The sequence below is a fragment of the Palaemon carinicauda genome, chromosome 33 (assembly GCF_036898095.1).
Source record: "Palaemon carinicauda isolate YSFRI2023 chromosome 33, ASM3689809v2, whole genome shotgun sequence".
Taxonomy (NCBI): Eukaryota; Metazoa; Arthropoda; class Malacostraca; order Decapoda; family Palaemonidae; genus Palaemon; species Palaemon carinicauda.
This window is the reverse complement of record NC_090757.1, coordinates 63,783,904-63,801,454: the sequence shown is the minus strand read 5'-3', so window position 1 is coordinate 63,801,454 and position 17,551 is coordinate 63,783,904. Positions and strand designations below refer to the sequence as shown.

The 17,551-nt window shown below is 44.9% G+C and overlaps 1 protein-coding gene across 2 annotated transcripts in view; it reads right to left on the bottom strand.

Moving 5' to 3' along the window:
- The window catches only part of l(3)73Ah (lethal (3) 73Ah), an 85,269-nt gene that overhangs the window by 42,835 nt on the left and 24,883 nt on the right, over positions 1-17,551 (bottom strand). For both annotated transcript variants that reach the window (XM_068357048.1, XM_068357047.1), the window contains exons 2-3: positions 5,211-5,319; positions 1,003-1,155 (exon numbers count right to left, since the gene is read on the bottom strand). In XM_068357048.1, the coding sequence (XP_068213149.1) occupies positions 1,003-1,155; positions 5,211-5,319 (262 nt within the window). The remainder of the gene's footprint in view (positions 1-1,002; positions 1,156-5,210; positions 5,320-17,551) is intronic.

The following is a 17,551-nucleotide window of genomic DNA, read 5'->3' as shown; positions in this document are numbered from 1 at the left end:
TTTGGAAGTCCTAAGGAAAATTAAGTAAAACATTGGTAATAACAAAATCAACATACTGTATACATCAATATAATCGATGCAAAAACTAACCTATACATATATGTGTACAGTACACTAAATGAGTTTGTTTCTTCATTATGATCAGAGATAAACGTAAACAAAACATTGGTTGCCATTTTTTATCGTGCTTTTTAGGTGTTTAGGAAACGCATGATATAAAATCGCCTTTAATATTTGTGCCTGTTTTAGTTTAGGGTACTGTAGTACATGCATTAAGTGTTCTGTACATTAAAGGGTAGTTTGTTAACAGTACTACGTACAAGGGAAGGTTTTAAAAGTCCGAATATACATGTTAAATAAATAGGTAAATATGGTGTCAATACTTCGCGGATTTTCACCTATCGCGCCCGCGTCTGGAACCTATCTACCGCGATAAACGAGGGTTCACTGTAATGGCAAGTAACCAATAAACTGTAAGACAATTATAGTTAACAGGAATCACCATATATCCTTGCTTCAAAAATCCACCGAACATGACTGCAGGATACATTTCAATCAAAGAAAAAGCAAAATATTAACAAAGCCTGATGTGGACACCAAACAGTACAACAGTCAAAGTCTAAGTGGCAGTTGCTCTACCTATCAGGTAGGCGGGGCTTCTCCACCACCTGGTGACCAACAATGTTTACCTTGTTAAAAGTTTAATGGCTGGTTTTGGGTTCACTGAGGTCATGCTATTAAAGGTTATGGATTGTATTATACAGTATATAGGAACAAACAAATAAACAAAAATTAAACTCGTCCAGTGTGTTCTATTATAAATAGTCAATATTACTGGCTTGAGGCCACATCAAAATAAGAAATCTTTTAATCAGTAAATACATAACCAGGTTTCCATCCTACCATTTTCCCCTAGTCTTTATTAATAACAATTTCCCTTTGGTACATCTTTGGATAATTACAAACAGAAGTAAATACAGTATTTAATTTATCAATACTCACTTTCCTGTAACATTGGGACTAGCTTAAACACGATATCCTGCATCGTGCGGTCAAACGAAATATAGTTCAAGGGATGGGATTGATGTATGACAATTTCGCACGTAGGACAAGTGTTACGCTCTTCCAAATGTTTCACCAAACATGATTTGCAAACTGAAAAAAAAATACATTTACAATTTGATATTATGATGTGAATATTGCTCGTTTGAGACCATCTATTCACAAAATTTAGTCTTTAAAATCTATAAATAGCATGCTGTCTCTCTTGAACAATTGAACAGTTTAGCACCTCAGAAATAAAAAATATCGATATAAATATATGAATGGTGGCAAATTTCTAAATTGACACTTACCTCATTTCATTATACAATTTAATGTAAAATGCAAAGTATTTATTTACAAAAAAAAATGTGTTAATTAAATGCAAATAATAGTAACAGCTAAGAAAGATTAAAACTACAATGGAATAAATAATAGCAACTGCCTTGAAGATCATAATTACATGTACAATGGAGTAAAAATGACAGAATTAGAAAATGCATATATTTCTCAGACATACAAACTTGAGTCCTTGATAAAAAAAAAAAGATATAGTATGTCTTCAACAGAGCTAGCATGACCACTGAAATCATTATCAATGTAGATATTGACAGGGAGTGCTTTTAGGCGAGTAGCCCCACCCACTATCCTGTCAAAGGTTTTTTATTTTTGACCTTTAACTTGGAACCGAGAAGGGTGATTAAGGTAAGAAGAGTAACTTTAAAGGACTCAGGTTTGCATAACTAGGAAAATACAAAATTTCTTCTAAAATTTTTTTGTTTCTATGCTTATAAAACTTTTCATCCTTCTAAATAGGAAGACTCAATAATAGTTAGGAGTGTCCCCTTAGAAATATATGGGCTGATGCTTTTTCTTCTTTGGAATATGAAAGTCTCCCTGATCCTGTACCGGAGTAATAGAGATGACTCCAATAACCTTTCAACCCATCAAAGGGAAAAGAAGGCTCATAGGGCCTAACCAGTATTTAATCATGTAACCTGGTAATTGGTCAAAGATGTTTGGCATTATTAATAATATTGATATTACTGGCTAAGCCACAACCCTAGTTGGAAAAGCTGAATGCTATAAGCCCTTGCAAGGGCTCCAACAGGGAAAATAGCCCAGTGAGGAAAGAAAACAAAATAAAATATTTAAAAAAAGAGTAACATCAAAATAAATATCCCCTATATAAACTATAAAACAAAATAAGAGGAAGATGAATAAAATAGAATAATGTGCACGAGTGTACCCTCAAGCAAGAGAACTCTAACCCAAGACAATGGAAGACCATGGTACAGAGGCTATGGTACTACCCAAGACTAAAGACAATGGTTTTATTTTGGGGTGTCCTTCTCCTATAAGAGCTGCTTACCATAGCTAAAGTGTCTCTTCTATCCTTACCAAGAGGAAAGTGGTCACTGAACAATAACAGTGCAGTTACCCCTTGGGTGAAGAATTGTTTGGTAATCTCAGTGTTGCTAGATGTATGAGGACGGAGGAGAATAAGTAAAGAATAGGCCCGACTATTTGATATGTGTGTGTGTGTGGGCAAAGGGAAAATGAACCGTAACCAGAGAGAAGGATCCAATGTAGTACTATCTGGCCAGTGAAAAGACTCCATTAACTCTCTAGCTGTAGTATCTCAATGGGTGGCTGGAGCCCTGGCCAACCTACAGGTTCTCTCATTACAAGAGGATGGGAGAGAAATGCTGCTTACAGAACTAATCTAATAAGAGTGGTGCTCAAAAATGTAGAATACCAGCATCTATGCGAGAGTCAGCACTGCTGCCTCGGCCACACTCAGGTAAATGCAGTGCTGCCATTGTAACTGCATAGAATTTACGCAAGCACTTATGTTTTCAAGCAACATATTTCCTTCAAAATTGACTCCTAACAGGAGATTAGATTCTAAATTTTGATACATGTATAAAATCTCATCATTCAAGGCTTAAATAAAAAAATCATAATCTATGTTTTTTCTATTCATGGTAATTTTGGTTTCATTATCAAAGCTTCATTACCAAACTTTAAAGCAATGGTTTATTTTTACAAAGATATGTAGTCATAGACAGCGTGCCCACAAAGAGATGAAAGGTGTCGCTATTGGAGCACATTTGAAACGAAAAAAACACAAAACAGTATCACTGGTGTGATCCAGCATGCAACAGAAAGTCAGCTTTATCCCCAAAGTAGGGGAAGAAAAGAGGAGGAGAATACCCAAACATTCTCTCTCACCTAGACTTGTCACAACCATTAAATTAGGTAAGATGCTACTTGTGCCACTTGGGAGTTACCATATGTCCTGTGTCATAAGACATAGCGTGGCGTGCGGTACAAAACAGAAGTAAAACGCAAACATTCATCAGGCAGACGAGCTTGCCCACCCACATCGATAGATGGTAGGGTGCGCAATGCTGCGCAAGACTCGTCCGCTAGATTCCCGTTATTAAATTTTTTGCTGATGCTTTATGGAGAAACACTCTCCTGCTGGCCTTATCCCTTACAGGTGAAAGGTGAGCTGTCTTTCTTTCCCACAAGGACGAGTAAGACCAAGCAGCTGCTGAACGCTTGCACGCAAGCAGAAAAGCAGGTTCTACTTCACAAGAGGTAGAAATCGAGTGTACAAGTTCGCAAGAGTTTGGCCTTACATAGCCAGGAACACTATGTTGTGTCCTATGAACATAAAAATGAGGACGAAGAATAGCAAGCAATTGCAGCCCACCATCGTCATCCAGCTCCGAAAAGCTGTGCTCTGATGAAATATAGCAGAGCATGGACGAATCCAGTGCCTCTCCGTGGAATCCCTGGGGAGAAAGGCCACTAAAGAAAAGGCTGTCTCTCCCACAAGTGGGAAGGACGATCAACCCTTTTGACCCTGTCGGAAAATCTCCTTGCGGACGAAAGAATGATGAGCCGGAGCTAGCAAAGGTATACTCCCCCTCAGATGGGAAGGCTGTCCAATACCTGGGGGCAGACCTCCGGACAGCTCACTCCGTTTCACTTCTGTCCGAGTGAATTCATCTAAAAAATCAACTTCATGAACTGCCCTTAGGACATAGCCAAAGCTAGTCACAAGGGTTCACCCTGAAGGGATCACCCGATTCAGTCCGAGGAGTACTTGCCAAGAATTGCTTACGTCCGCCTCCTAAAGTAGAGCAAGCATTGGGGCGAGCAGGTGTTAAGGTCAAGACGACCGAGCGAGCGCGACTCTCTCAGTCCTCGACCTACGGAGTCTCGAGGGGATAAGATAGGAATCAACTCCTGGGGAGGATGTCTCCTCCCATTGCAAACCCAACCACTAGACCTCGTGTACCCTTTCCTTGCAGGGGGCACCCGTGAGCCCCAAAGAAGGCCACAGCAAATGAACAGCTGTCAGAGAGTGACTTTCTGAAGGCGGTGCTTCGCTTAAAGGAAGTAACAAAAGCCCCCGACACATAGGGTTGTACCCAAGTCATATTGGTGGCACTCGTGCTCGACCATCCCCCAGGAAAAGCCGACCAAGCAGAGTCAACAAGGCAAGGTTGAGCCGACGGTATTGGATGGTGAGGTTTCTTATCTTTCAAGGATGACCCTGAAGGGGAAGAATCCCTCTTAGCCTTCTTCCGTTGAATGTTAAACCTCAACCATTGGGAGGGAGACTACAGTACTCCCGACACACCTGGCATGGAAACTCCTGGTTGCAGGAGTGATCTCTACACGCAGGGCAGAGATCATGAGGATCTGTCTCCTCTGCCAACATGAAAGTCCCATAACGGCACCCTTCATTGCCGAGACAAACCCGCATGATTAAGATCTCCATGGACAGTCACACCTGTAAGAGAAAAAGATTAGAAGGAAATTTTTAGCTTTTTAGGGCAGTTATAGGGGAAATTTTCAACTGATTTTAACAGGGAAGTAAGAAAATGTCTGCTACACTGAGCCAAAATAAAAAGTAACGGTTGTTTACAAGTGCTGGTAAGAGCGAGATGGCTAGTCCATCCCCACTACCCAATGCACTAACTGGCGGAGGGTAGTTACACCTAGCCAAAGCTTTAAAAGCTGGTTTCAGCTATCACCGAAATAATTCTTTTTACATAAAAAGCATAAGGTATGTAAATAGTGTCGGAACAAAAATTAGTTCCTTGAGAACTAGGCGATTCATGCACAGCAATTTTATGTTGGATACATACATGTGTGTAAACACTCTGTAACTGTAGTTGCATCTACTAAATATCCAGAGCATATTGTGCAGACAATGTGTTCGTTGAGCGTCTTTAATTTGATTCGTCGCTCCATGTTCTGAAATTTGTAGAAATCAGACTTTAGAAAAAAATTATATTCAAAGTAAGATACAGTATGGAACAAAATTAGCATAGCTTTATTTAAGTCTCTTTTAACCCTTTTACCCCCAGGCTATTTGGAACTTTCCAACCCTTAACCCCCAGCGGCTATCTTTTTTCAAGCACATTTTGCAGTATATTTTTTTTAATTGCTCTAACAGCCTTAATTTTCGTCATAGAGAGGTCAGGTTGGTCTCATTCTCTTGGAAAATGCCTGAAGTTTTACAAAAAAAATTATAAAAAATATGCAAAAAAAAAAAAAAAAAAAAGGTAAATAGCAGTTTTCTGCAAGGACGTACCGGTACGTCCATGGGGTAAAGGGATGAGTTTTGTGGAACGTACCAGTACGTCCTTTGGGGGTAAAAGGGTTATGATAATTATGAAAATATACACCTGCTTTATTATTATTGTTATTATTATTATTATTATTATTATTACTATTATTATTATTATTATTACTAGCCAAGCTACAACCCTAGTTGGAAAAGTAAGATGCTATAAGCCCAAGGGCTCCAATAGGGAAAATAGCCCAGTGAAGAAAGGAAATAAGGAAATAAATAAATGATGAGAACAAGTTAACAATAAATCATTCTAAAATGTTATTTTCATTAGTAAAATAAATTTTTGAATATACTTACCCGATGATCATGTAGCTGTCAACTCCGTTGCCCGACAGAAATCTACGGTCGGGATACGCCAGCGATCGCTATCCAGGTGGGGGTGTACACAACAGCGCCATCTGTGAGTAGGTACTCAAGTACTTCTTGTCAACAAGAACTCAATTTTCTCCTCGGTCCACTGGTTCTCTATGGGGAGGAAGGGCGGGTTCTTTAATTCATGTTCATCGGGTAAGTATATTCAAAAATTTATTTTACTAATGAAAATAACATTTTTCAATATTAATCTTACCCGATGATCATGTAGCTGATTCACACCCAGGGTGGTGGGTGGAGACCAGCATACATGTTAACAAAGAAGCTAAGTATCCCGTATTTCATTTTATCAGTTATTCAAAATAACAAACATAAAATAAATAAGTACCTGGTAAGGAAGTCGACTTGAACTATTACTCTGCCTTTTTTAAGTACGTCTTCCTTACTGAGCCTAGCGGTCCTCTTAGGATGCTGAACGACTCCTAGGTGCTGAAGTATAAAGGGCTGCAACCCATACTAAAGGACCTCATCACAACCTCTAACCTAGGCGCTTCTCAAGAAAGAATTTGACCACCCGCCAAATCAACCAGGATGCGGAAGGCTTCTTAGCCTTCCTTACAACCCAAAAAAACAACAATAAAAAGTATTCAAGAGAAAGATTAAAAAGGTTATGGGATTATGGGAATGTAGTGGCTGAGCCCTCACCTACTACTGCACTCGCTGCTACGAATGGTCCCAAGGTGTAGCTGTTCTCGTAAAGAGACTGGACATCTTTGAGATAGAATGATGCGAACACTGACTTGCTTCTCCAATAGGTTGCATCCATAACACTCTGCAGAGAACGGTTCTGTTTGAAGGCCACTGAAGTAGCAACAGCTCTCACTTCATGTGTCCTTACCTTCAGCAAAGCAAGGTCTTCTTCCTTCAGATGAGAATGTGCTTCTCTAATCAGAAGCCTGATGTAGTAAGAAACTGCGTTCTTAGACATCGGTAGAGAAGGCTTCTTGATAGCACACCATAAAGCTTCTGATTGTCCTCGTAATGGCTTTGACCTTCTTAAATAGTACCTAAGAGCTCTTACTGGGCAAAGTACTCTCTCTAGTTCGTTCCCCACCAAGTTGGACAGGCTTGGGATCTCGAACGACTTAGGCCAAGGACGGGAAGGAAGCTCGTTTTTAGCCAAAAAACCGAGCTGCAAGGAACATGTAGCCGTTTCAGATGTAAAACCTATGTTCCTGCTGAAGGCGTGGATCTCACTTACTCTTTTAGCTGTTGCTAAGCACACGAGGAGAAGAGTTTTTAATGTGAGGTCCTTAAAAGAGGCTGATTGGAGCGGTTCAAATCTTGATGACATTAGGAACCTTAAAACCACGTCTAGATTCCAGCCTGGAGTGGACAACCGACGTTCCTTTGAGGTCTCAAAAGACCTAAGGAGGTCCTGTAGATCTTTGTTGGTGGAAAGATCCAAGCCTCTGTGGCGGAATACCGCTGCCAACATACTTCTGTAACCCTTGATCGTAGGAGCTGATAGGGATCTTACGTTCCTTAGATGTAACAGGAAGTCAGCAATCTGGGTTACAGTGGTACTGGTTGAGGAAACTGCATTCGCCTTGCACCAGCTTCGGAAGACTTCCCATTTAGACTGATAGACTCTGAGAGTGGATGTCCTCCTTGCTCTGGCAATCGCTCTGGCTGCCTCCTTCGAAAAGCCTCTAGCTCTTGAGAGTCTTTCGATAGTCTGAAGGCAGTCAGACGAAGAGCGTGGAGGTTTGGGTGTACCTTCTTTACGTGAGGTTGACGCAGAAGGTCCACTCTTAGAGGAAGAGTCCTGGGAACGTCGACTAGCCATTGCAGTACCTCGGTGAACCATTCTCTCGCGGGCCAGAGGGGAGCAACCAACGTCAGCCGTGTCCCTTTGTGAGAAGCAAACTTCTGAAGTACCCTGTTGACAATCTTGAACGGCGGGAACGCATACAGGTCGAGATGGGACCAATCCAGCAGAAAGGCATCCACGTGAACTGCTGCTGGGTCTGGAATCGGAGAACAATACATCGGGAGCCTCTTGGTCATCGAGGTAGCGAATAGATCTATGGTTGGCTGACCCCACAGGGCCCATAGTCTGCTGCAAACATTCTTGTGAAGGGTCCACTCTGTGTGGATGACCTGACCCTTCCGGCTGAGGCGATCTGCCATGACATTCATATCGCCCTGAATGAACCTCGTTACCAGCGAAAGCTTTCGATCTTTTGACCAAATGAGGAGGTCCCTTGCGATCTCGAACAACTTCCTCGAATGAGTCCCTCCCTGCTTGGAGATGTAAGCCAAGGCTGTGGTGTTGTCGGAGTTCACCTCCACCACCTTGTTTAGCTGGAGGGACTTGAAGTTTATCAAGGCCAGATGAACCGCCAACAACTCCTTGCAATTGATGTGAAGTGTCCTTTGCTCCTGATTCCATGTGCCCGAGCATTCCTGTCCGTCCAGTGTCGCACCCCAGCCCGTGTCCGATGCGTCCGAGAAGAGACGGTGGTCGGGGGTCTGAACAGCCAATGGTAGACCTTCCTTGAGAAGAATGCTGTTCTTCCACCACGTTAGAGTAGACCTCATCTCTTCGGAAACAGGAACTGAGACCGCCTCTAGCGTCATGTCCTTTATCCAGTGAGCAGCTAGATGATACTGAAGGGGGCGGAGGTGGAGTCTCCCTAACTCGATGAACTGGGCCAGCGATGAAAGTGTCCCTGTTAGACTCATCCACTGCCTGACTGAACATCGGTTCCTTCTCAGCATGCTCTGGATGCATTCTAGGGCTTGATTGATCCTTGGGGCCGACGGAAAAGCCCGAAAAGCTCGACTCTGAATCTCCATACCTAGATAGACAATGGTCTGGGATGGGACAAGCTGGGACTTCTCTATATTGACCAGGAGGCCCAGTTCCTTGGTCAGATCCATAGTCCATCTGAGATTCTCCAGACAGCGACGACTTGTTGGAGCTCTTAAAAGCCAGTCGTCTAAATAGAGGGAGGCTCTGATGTCTGCCAAGTGAAGGAATTTCGCAATATTCCTCATCAGTCTGGTAAACACAAGAGGTGCCGTGCTTAGGCCAAAGCACAGGGCTTGGAACTGGTACACAACCTTTCCAAAGACGAACCTTAGGAAAGGTTGGGAGTCTGGATGGATGGGGACGTGAAAGTACGCGTCTTTCAGGTCTAACGAGACCATCCAGTCCTCCTGCCTGACCGCTGCTAGGACCGACTTCGTCGTCTCCATCGTGAACGTCTGCTTGGTGACAAAAGCATTGAGAGCACTGACGTCCAGCACCGGTCTCCAACCTCCTGTCTTCTTCGCTACCAGGAAGAGACGGTCGTAGAAGCCCGGGGATTGATGGTCCCGGACTATGACTACCGCTTCCTTTTGTAGCAAGAGCGACACCTCTTGTTGCAACGCTAGCCTCTTGTCCTTCTCCTTGTAGTTGGGAGAGAGGTTGATGGGAGATGTAGCTAGAGGGGGACTGCGGCAGAACAGAATTCTGTATCCCTCCCTTAGCCACTTCACAGACTGAGCGTCTGCACCTCTGCTCTCCCAAGCTTGCCAGAAGGTCTTGAGTCTGGCTCCCACTGCTGTCTGGAGAGGAAGGAAGTCAGAACTTGCCTTTTGCGGACTTGGAACCCTTCTTGGATTTGCCACGGTGACTGTCGGCACGGGTACCTCCTCTGCTGGAGGTTCTGCCACGAAAGGGCGGGATGAACCGAGTTGCAGGAGTGTCTACTGCTGCAGGGCGGAAGGGTCTAGGCACGGAAGGTAAGGTTTTAGCCTTACGTGCAGAAGATGCCATCAGATCATGGGTATCCTTCTGGATAAGAGAGGCAGCCATCCCCTTAATCAGCTCCTCCGGAAACAGACACTTGGAGAGAGGAGCGAACAACAACTCTGACTTCTGGCAAGGAGTGATACCAGCCGATAAGAAGGAGCAAAGATGTTCTCTCTTCTTGAGCACTCCCGACACGTACGAAGCCGCAAGTTCACCAGACCCATCCCGAATGGCTTTGTCCATGCTAGACATGATCAGCATGGCAGAGTCCCTATCTGAAGGGGAAGTCTTCCTGCTTAAGGCTCCCAAACACCAATCGAGGAAGTTGAAGATCTCGAAGGCACGAAAGACTCCCTTCAACAGATGATCCATATCAGAAAAGGACCAGCAGATCTTCGATCGTCTCATAGCCAACCTGCGGGGAGAGTCAACCAGACTTGAGAAGTCGCCCTGGGCAGAGGCAGGAACTCCCAAGCCGGGTTCCTCTCCCGTGGCATACCAGACGCTCGACTTGGAAGCAAGCTTGGTAGGCGGAAAGATGAAAGCAGTCTTTCCCAGTTGCTTCTTGGAATGCAACCACTCTCCCATAACCCTCAAAGCTCTCTTAGATGATCGTGCGAGAACAAGCTTGGTGAAGGCAGGCGCAGCAGACTACATGCCCAGAGCAAACTCGGAGGGAGGAGAGCGAGGGGTTGCAGACACAAACTGCTCAGGATACAAGTCCCTGAACAAGGCAAGGACTTTACGAAAGTCTAAGGAGGGAGGCGTAGACTTGGGCCCTTCAAAGTCAGAGTGCGGCTCATCCAAGTGTGCAGCTTCGTCATCCGATACTCCATCATCCGAAAGCTGAGTAGGAAGTGGCAAAGGCAGAGCAGAAAGCTGAACGGCTGAATCCGGCAGTACGGGTGCATGCGTAGCTGCGGATCCAACATCATGCCGCTGCTGGTCAGTCTGCGAGCTGGCAACAACCAAAGCAGAGTGCTGGAGCGTGGGAGGGGCTGCGGTGGGTTGCGGAGCATGCTGTATGGTATGCGGAGCATGCTGTATGGTATGCGGAGCATGCTGCATGGGTTGCGGAGAAAGCCGCATAGTGCTGGAACCCGGCAGCTCTACAGCACCTTCCCACTGCTGATGCGGTAGCTCACGCATGTCAACGGATGGAGCAGCAAGAACATGCGTCTGGCAGGGTGGACTGCGCATCGGTGGTGGAGCTCTCACAGGTGGAGTGTGGGAGCAGGCAGCCGCAGTATCTGCTGAGCGCACAACCTCGGCGGGTTGTAGGTTAACAGGTGCAGTGTTAACCTTCTCAGCATGATACTCCTGCATGAATGCCGCAAGCTGAGACTGCATAGTCTGCAGCATGGACCACTTAGGGTCTACCGTGGTTGGAGCAACAACAGACGGAGCAGAAGCCTGTTGTGGAACCACTCTACCTCTCTTGGGAGGTGTGCAGTCATCAGATGACTGCAGCGAGTCCGAACTGACCCAGTGGCTACACCTGGGCCGTTGGACTCGCTCGGAAGGGACCTTACGTTTGAGCGGTCGTGAGACCTTGGTCCATCGTTTCCTCCTGGAAACTTCTTCCACAGACGAGGAATATAAGGGCTCATTTGTCTGTTTGTGGATGGGACGATCTTTGGCAGATACAGTACGTCCGCAACCACTGAGGATACATCCGTGCGCCGATCAAGGCCTGCCGAACCCTTTGGTCCTTCGACATTGCTTCTCCCCTGGGCTTGGGAGCTTGCAAGAGGTCCCGGACTGGGAGGACGACTGGCACGCACAGATGTACCCTCATGCGCAACACTGACACTGACACTTTTCACATCACTAGCACTGATAACACTTCCCACTGCACTTTTCGCTTTCAGCTCTCTGACATCTGCCAAGAGCTGATTACGGTCATTAGCCAATGACTCCACTCTGTCACCGAGAGCCTGAATGGCACGCAACATATCCGCCATGGATGGCTGAGCACTAGTAGCAGGTTCGGGAGTCACCACCACAGGGGAAGGAAAAGGTTGAGGGGCATGGGGAGAGGAAAAATCCAAAGAGCGAGAAGAACTCCTCCTGATTCTCTCCTTCTCTAACCTACGTGCATTTTTGAGGAATTCGTTAAAATCGAATTCCGAAAGCCCAGCGCATTCCCCACATCGATCTTCCAATTGACAGGATTTACCCCTACAATTGGAACAAACGGTGTGAGGATCTATAGAGGCCTTCGGAAGACGCCTAGCACAAGTCCTAACGCTACACTGCCTGTACTTAGGGACTTGAGACTGGTCAGACATCTTGAATTTTAGAAATAGTCAAGGGGGAATTCCAAAATCTAGCAAAGTTCGTTAACAATTAATCCAAATTAATTCCAAAAGCTTGCTAAGCTAATGATAAAGCTTCCTGAATAGCGAAGGCTAAACTCTAGAGTGAATACATCACCAAATCGTGAACAACAACTCCAGAATCAACAGCGTATCCAAGTAGGTCTTGCCGGCGGCACGACAGAGGAAAAATTGAGTTCTTGTTGACAAGAAGTACTTGAGTACCTACTCACAGATGGCGCTGTTGTGTACACCCCCACCTGGATAGCGATCGCTGGCGTATCCCGACCGTAGATTTCTGTCGGGCAACGGAGTTGACAGCTACATGATCATCGGGTAAGATTAATATTGAAAAAATAGTAACAACGTAAAACAGATATGTCCTATATAAACTAATAACAACGTCAGCATCAGAAACAGATACAGTATGTCATATATAAACTATAAAAAGCCTGTCAGCCTGGTCAACATAAAAACATTTGCTCCAACTTTGAACTTTTGAAGTTCTACTGATTCAACTACCCATTAGGAAGATCATTCCACAACTTGGTAACAGCTGGAATAAAACTTCTAGAATACTGTGTAGTATTGAGCCTCATGATGGAGAAGGTCTGGCTATTAGAATTAACTGCCTGCCTAGTATTACGAACAGGATAGAATTGTCCAGGGAGATCTGAATGTAAAGGATGGACAGTTATGAAAAATCTTATGCAACATGCATAATGAACTAATTGAACGACAGTGCCAAAGATTAATATCTAGATCAGGAATAAGAAATTTAATAGACCATAAGTTTCTGTACAACAAATTAAGATGAGAGTCAGCAGGTGAAGACCAGACAGGAGAACAATACTCAAAACAAGATAGAATGAAAGAATTAGAACACGTCTTCAGAATAGATTGATCACCGAAAATCTTGTAAGACTTTCTCAATAAGCCAATTTTTTGTGCAATTAGGCTAAATAAGAAGCAGACCTAATGTGTTTCTCAAAAGTATATTTGCTGTCGAGAATCACACCTAAAATTTCAAAAGAGTCATACAAATTTAAAGAAACATTATCAATACTGAGATCCGATGTTGAGGAGCCACCGTCCTTGACCTACTTACAATCATACTTTGAGTTTTGTTAGGATTCAACTTCATACCGGATAATTTGCACCATGCACTAATTCTACCTAAATCTCTATTAAGGGATTCACCAACCCCAGATCTACATTCAGGGGATGGAATTGATGCAAAGAGAGTAGCATCATCTGCATATGCAACAAGCTTGTTTTCTAGGCCTAACCACATCATGTGTATATAATATGAAAAGTAATGGGCCAAGAACACTACCCTGTGGAACACCAGATATCACATTCCTATACTCACTATGGTGCCCATCAACAACTCTTTGAGATCTATTACTTAAAAAATCAATAATAATGCTAAGAAACAACCCACCCACTCTCAACTGTTTGAGTTTGAAAACAAGGGCCTCATGATTAACACGGTCAAAAGCAGCACTAAAATCAAGGCCAATCATACGAACTTCCTGACCACAATCAAAGGATTTCTGTACAGCATTGGAGATTGTAAGAAAGGCATCACATGTTCCAAGGCCTTCATGGAAACCAAATTGCAAACTAGGGAACAGTGGATTACCTTCAGCAAACCTATTAAGACGTTTTGCCAGAAGACGTTCAAAAACTTTGGATAATATGGGAGTTATTGAAATTGGGCGGTAATCAGTGGGACTTGAGCTACCACAAATACATTTACATAGAGGAGTAACATTACTGTACTGTACCTGTATATCAAATTCTTAAATATAGGAACAGCTTTCACAGTTACTAGAAAGCTTCGTTGGGCTCCGTCTTGTACTGTATTGGTAAAAGTATTCTTCTCCTAAGCCAATGATAAAAGTCTGATCAAATGTTTTCAATACTTGAAATAATAGGATGATACCTCTGACTGGAATTGGATTTTTTTTTTTTTTCCAAGATATCTTAGTCTGTTTATATCTAATAGATTCCATTTCTATTAAGGTTATTTTGACCAGGGGATTACAGCACAATTAGTTAGAAAATTTTGGATTATTCTACCTACTTCATAGCAGAGATGGTTTTAGGATGAAATTTAAGAAATCATAGCTAAATTTTATAAACTGCTGATAATAGAAGTCAGGAAATGCATTTTATTTTCTAAAAGTTTGTGAAGTGATTCAAACTTTATCGAGACTGATTTTAATTTCAAATGCTTTGTTTCATTAACCACTGACCTACTTACAGTATACACTACCAATCTTCATCTACAATCAGGGTCAATGAAAGCGCAAGAACCTCTAAGGTCAGGTTATTTAAATTTGGGAGGATTTAAGGGAATGAGAGTTCCAGGGGTAAATTCAAAGGCCCCATGCTGGTTATACATTGACTCCCCAGCTTAAATTTTGACATATACTGTACCTGTAAATACCACAGCCATATAACATATACAGTAACATCCTTTGTCAATTCTAATAGTCTTGTATTCAGGTATGATCTGATATTCCGTGGGAGGACACCTCTCGTGAGGTAATGAGGCCTTCCCAATCCTTATGAATTGAAAAATCCTTAAAAACATAAAAAATAAGCACCAAAAAAGAAAACATTCTGATATGACAAATTCGAAGATAATTTGTATTTTTCCTAACCATACAAACCTTAGCTATTTACATAGGGTTTACCTTTTAGCGCAGCTGAAATGACGAGCCAATAGTTTTAACGAGGGTTAATTACCCCCGCGCTAGTTAGCGGGGGGTGGGGAAGGGTAGCTTGCTACCCCTCCCCCCTCCACACACACCGGTGACTTGCTTCACTTCACTTAGAGGTAGGACTTGACTTGGGGGTCAGGGATGGCGGGCACATATGTGTAAATAACTAAGGTTTGTATGGTTAGGAAAAATACAAATTATCTTCGAATTTGTCATTTGTTCCGTAACCGAAATACAAACCACGCTATTTACATAGGGTGACTTACCCCTTAGGAAGGGTGGAAAGTCCCCAGCCTTACTGACTTCGGCTTGCCCGGGGGCTCGATCCCTCAGTGAGCAGCACTAGACAGAGGGAGCCCCTGTACCTCACAAGTTCCTAGCATCGCTAGGAACGAGTGGCCTACATAAGCAGTGTGAGGAGGAGAGTGTGACTCGTCCTATGAAGTTGACCTTGAGACCTTCAGATAGGAATTCTAGGATAGGACGTTCCCAATACCACCTCGTCAGGGTATGGGAGACGCAACAGTATTAAGCTTAATCCTAGGAGCACAAAGAAGCATGGGTTACCTGCAGAGGTCGAGGTCAGCTATGCGAGGACCAGGATGCTGCTTCCCCAAGAGAGGGGAGAATGAAGAAAGTAGTAAGGGTCAGACATACTCTTTCATTCACGCAGACTAAGACCGGGTAACAACGCCCTCAACCTACTGCTACTTGTCCAAAAAGGAGCCTGAGGTTAGACCAGCTGTTGTGCAGCCACCACAGGGCCGATAGAAAACGTATCAAGGCTCCTGTGGGTCACGTCTTGCAGGTAGTGGGCTGTGAAGGTCGGTTGACGCTTCCAGACCCCAGCTTGAAGTACCTGCGTCACAGAGAAGTTTCTCTTGAAGGCCAGGGATGTAGCAATACCCCTGACATCGTGGGCCTGAGGGCGACGTGACGGAGGAGGGTCAGGATTCAGGGCATGGTGGATAACCCTTCGAATCCAAGCTGAGATGGTGTTCCTGGTGACCCTCCTTTTAGTCCTGCCTGTGCTCACAAACAAAGCTCGCACTTGAGGACGGACTGCAGCCGTTCTCTTCAAGTAGTGCCTCAGACACCTCACTGGACATAGTAGCAGCTGGTCTGGGTCGCTTGTTACAGAACGGAGACTCGCGATCCTGAAAGAGTCGAACCGAGGATCCGGCACTCCAGGATTCTGAGTCTTGGCAAACTCAGGGACGAACCTGAACGTTACCTCCCCCCATCCCCTTGAATGGGCGATGTCGTACGAGAGACCATGAAGTTCACTAACCCGATTGGCCGAAGCCAAGGCGAGTAGGAAAGCCGTCTTCCAAGACAGGTGGCGATCGGAGGCCTGGCGTAATAGCTCGAAGGGAGGTCTCTTAAGAGACCTGAGGACTCGAACCACGTTCCAAGGAGGGGGTCTCACTTCCGACTGGGGGCAGGTAAGCTCATAGCTACGTATGAGTAAAGAGAGTTCTAGCGATGAAGAAATATCCACGCCCTTCAATCTGAAGGCCAAGCTTAAGGCCGAGCGATAGCCTTTCACTGCCGAGACAGAAAGGCGCATTTCTTCCCGCAGATACACGAGGAAGTCCGCTATTGCTGGAATAGTGGCATCGAGTGGAGAGATACCTCTTCCACGACACCAACCACAAAAGACTCTCCACTTTGCTTGGTAGACTCCCTCAGAGGACCTTCGCAGGTGCCGAGACATTCTCTCCGCAACCTGTTGCGAAAAGCCTCTCTCCGCGAGGAGACGCTGGATAGTCTCCAGGCGTGAAGCCGAAGCGAGGCTACGGCCCTGTGAGGGACGCCGGAGTGGGGTTGTCTGAGAAGCTCGTGTCGTGGAGGAAGCTCCCTCGGGAGTTCCGTCAGGAGCTGCAGAAGGTCCGGAAACCATTCCATGTGATGCCATAGCGGAGCTACCAGAGTCATCGAACAGTTGACCGATAGTCTGGTCCTGTTGAGCACCCTTCTCATCAGACAGAACGGTGGGAAGGCATACACGTCGATGTTGTCCCACCGTTGCTGGAAAGCATCTTGCCAGAGTGCCTTGGGGTCCGGGACTGGGGAGCAGTACAGGGGCAGCTTGAAGTTCAAGGCTGTCGCGAACAAGTCGACAGTCGGGGAACCCCACAAAGTCAGGACTTTGTTGGCTATCTGAGGATCCAAAGACCACTCGGTACTCACTATCTGCGAAGCCCTGCTCAGACTGTCGGCGAGCACATTCCTCTTGCCAGGAATGAAGCGAGCTGATAGTGTTATCGAGTGGGTTTCGGTCCACCTCAGAGTCTCTACTGCAAGATGGGATAGCTGTTGCGAAAAAGTGCCTCCCTGCTTGTTGATATAAGCCACTACCGTGGTGTTGTCGCTCATCACCACCACGGAGTGACCCGCCAGGGACCGTTGGAACTGCTGAAGAGCCAGAAAGACAGCCTTCAATTCTAGCAGGTTGATGTGTAGGCACTTTTCTGATTCTGACCAAAGGCCTGAGGCCCTCTGGTTCAGAACGTGCGCCCCCCACCCTTCTTTTGACGCGTCCGAAAACAGAGTCAATTCCGGGGGAAGGACGAGAAGACTCATTCCCTTCCGCAGGTTCTCGTCGACCAGCCACCACCGCAAGTCCGTCTGTTCCAGAGACCCCATTGGGATCAGAATGTCCGGGGAATCGGATCCTTGA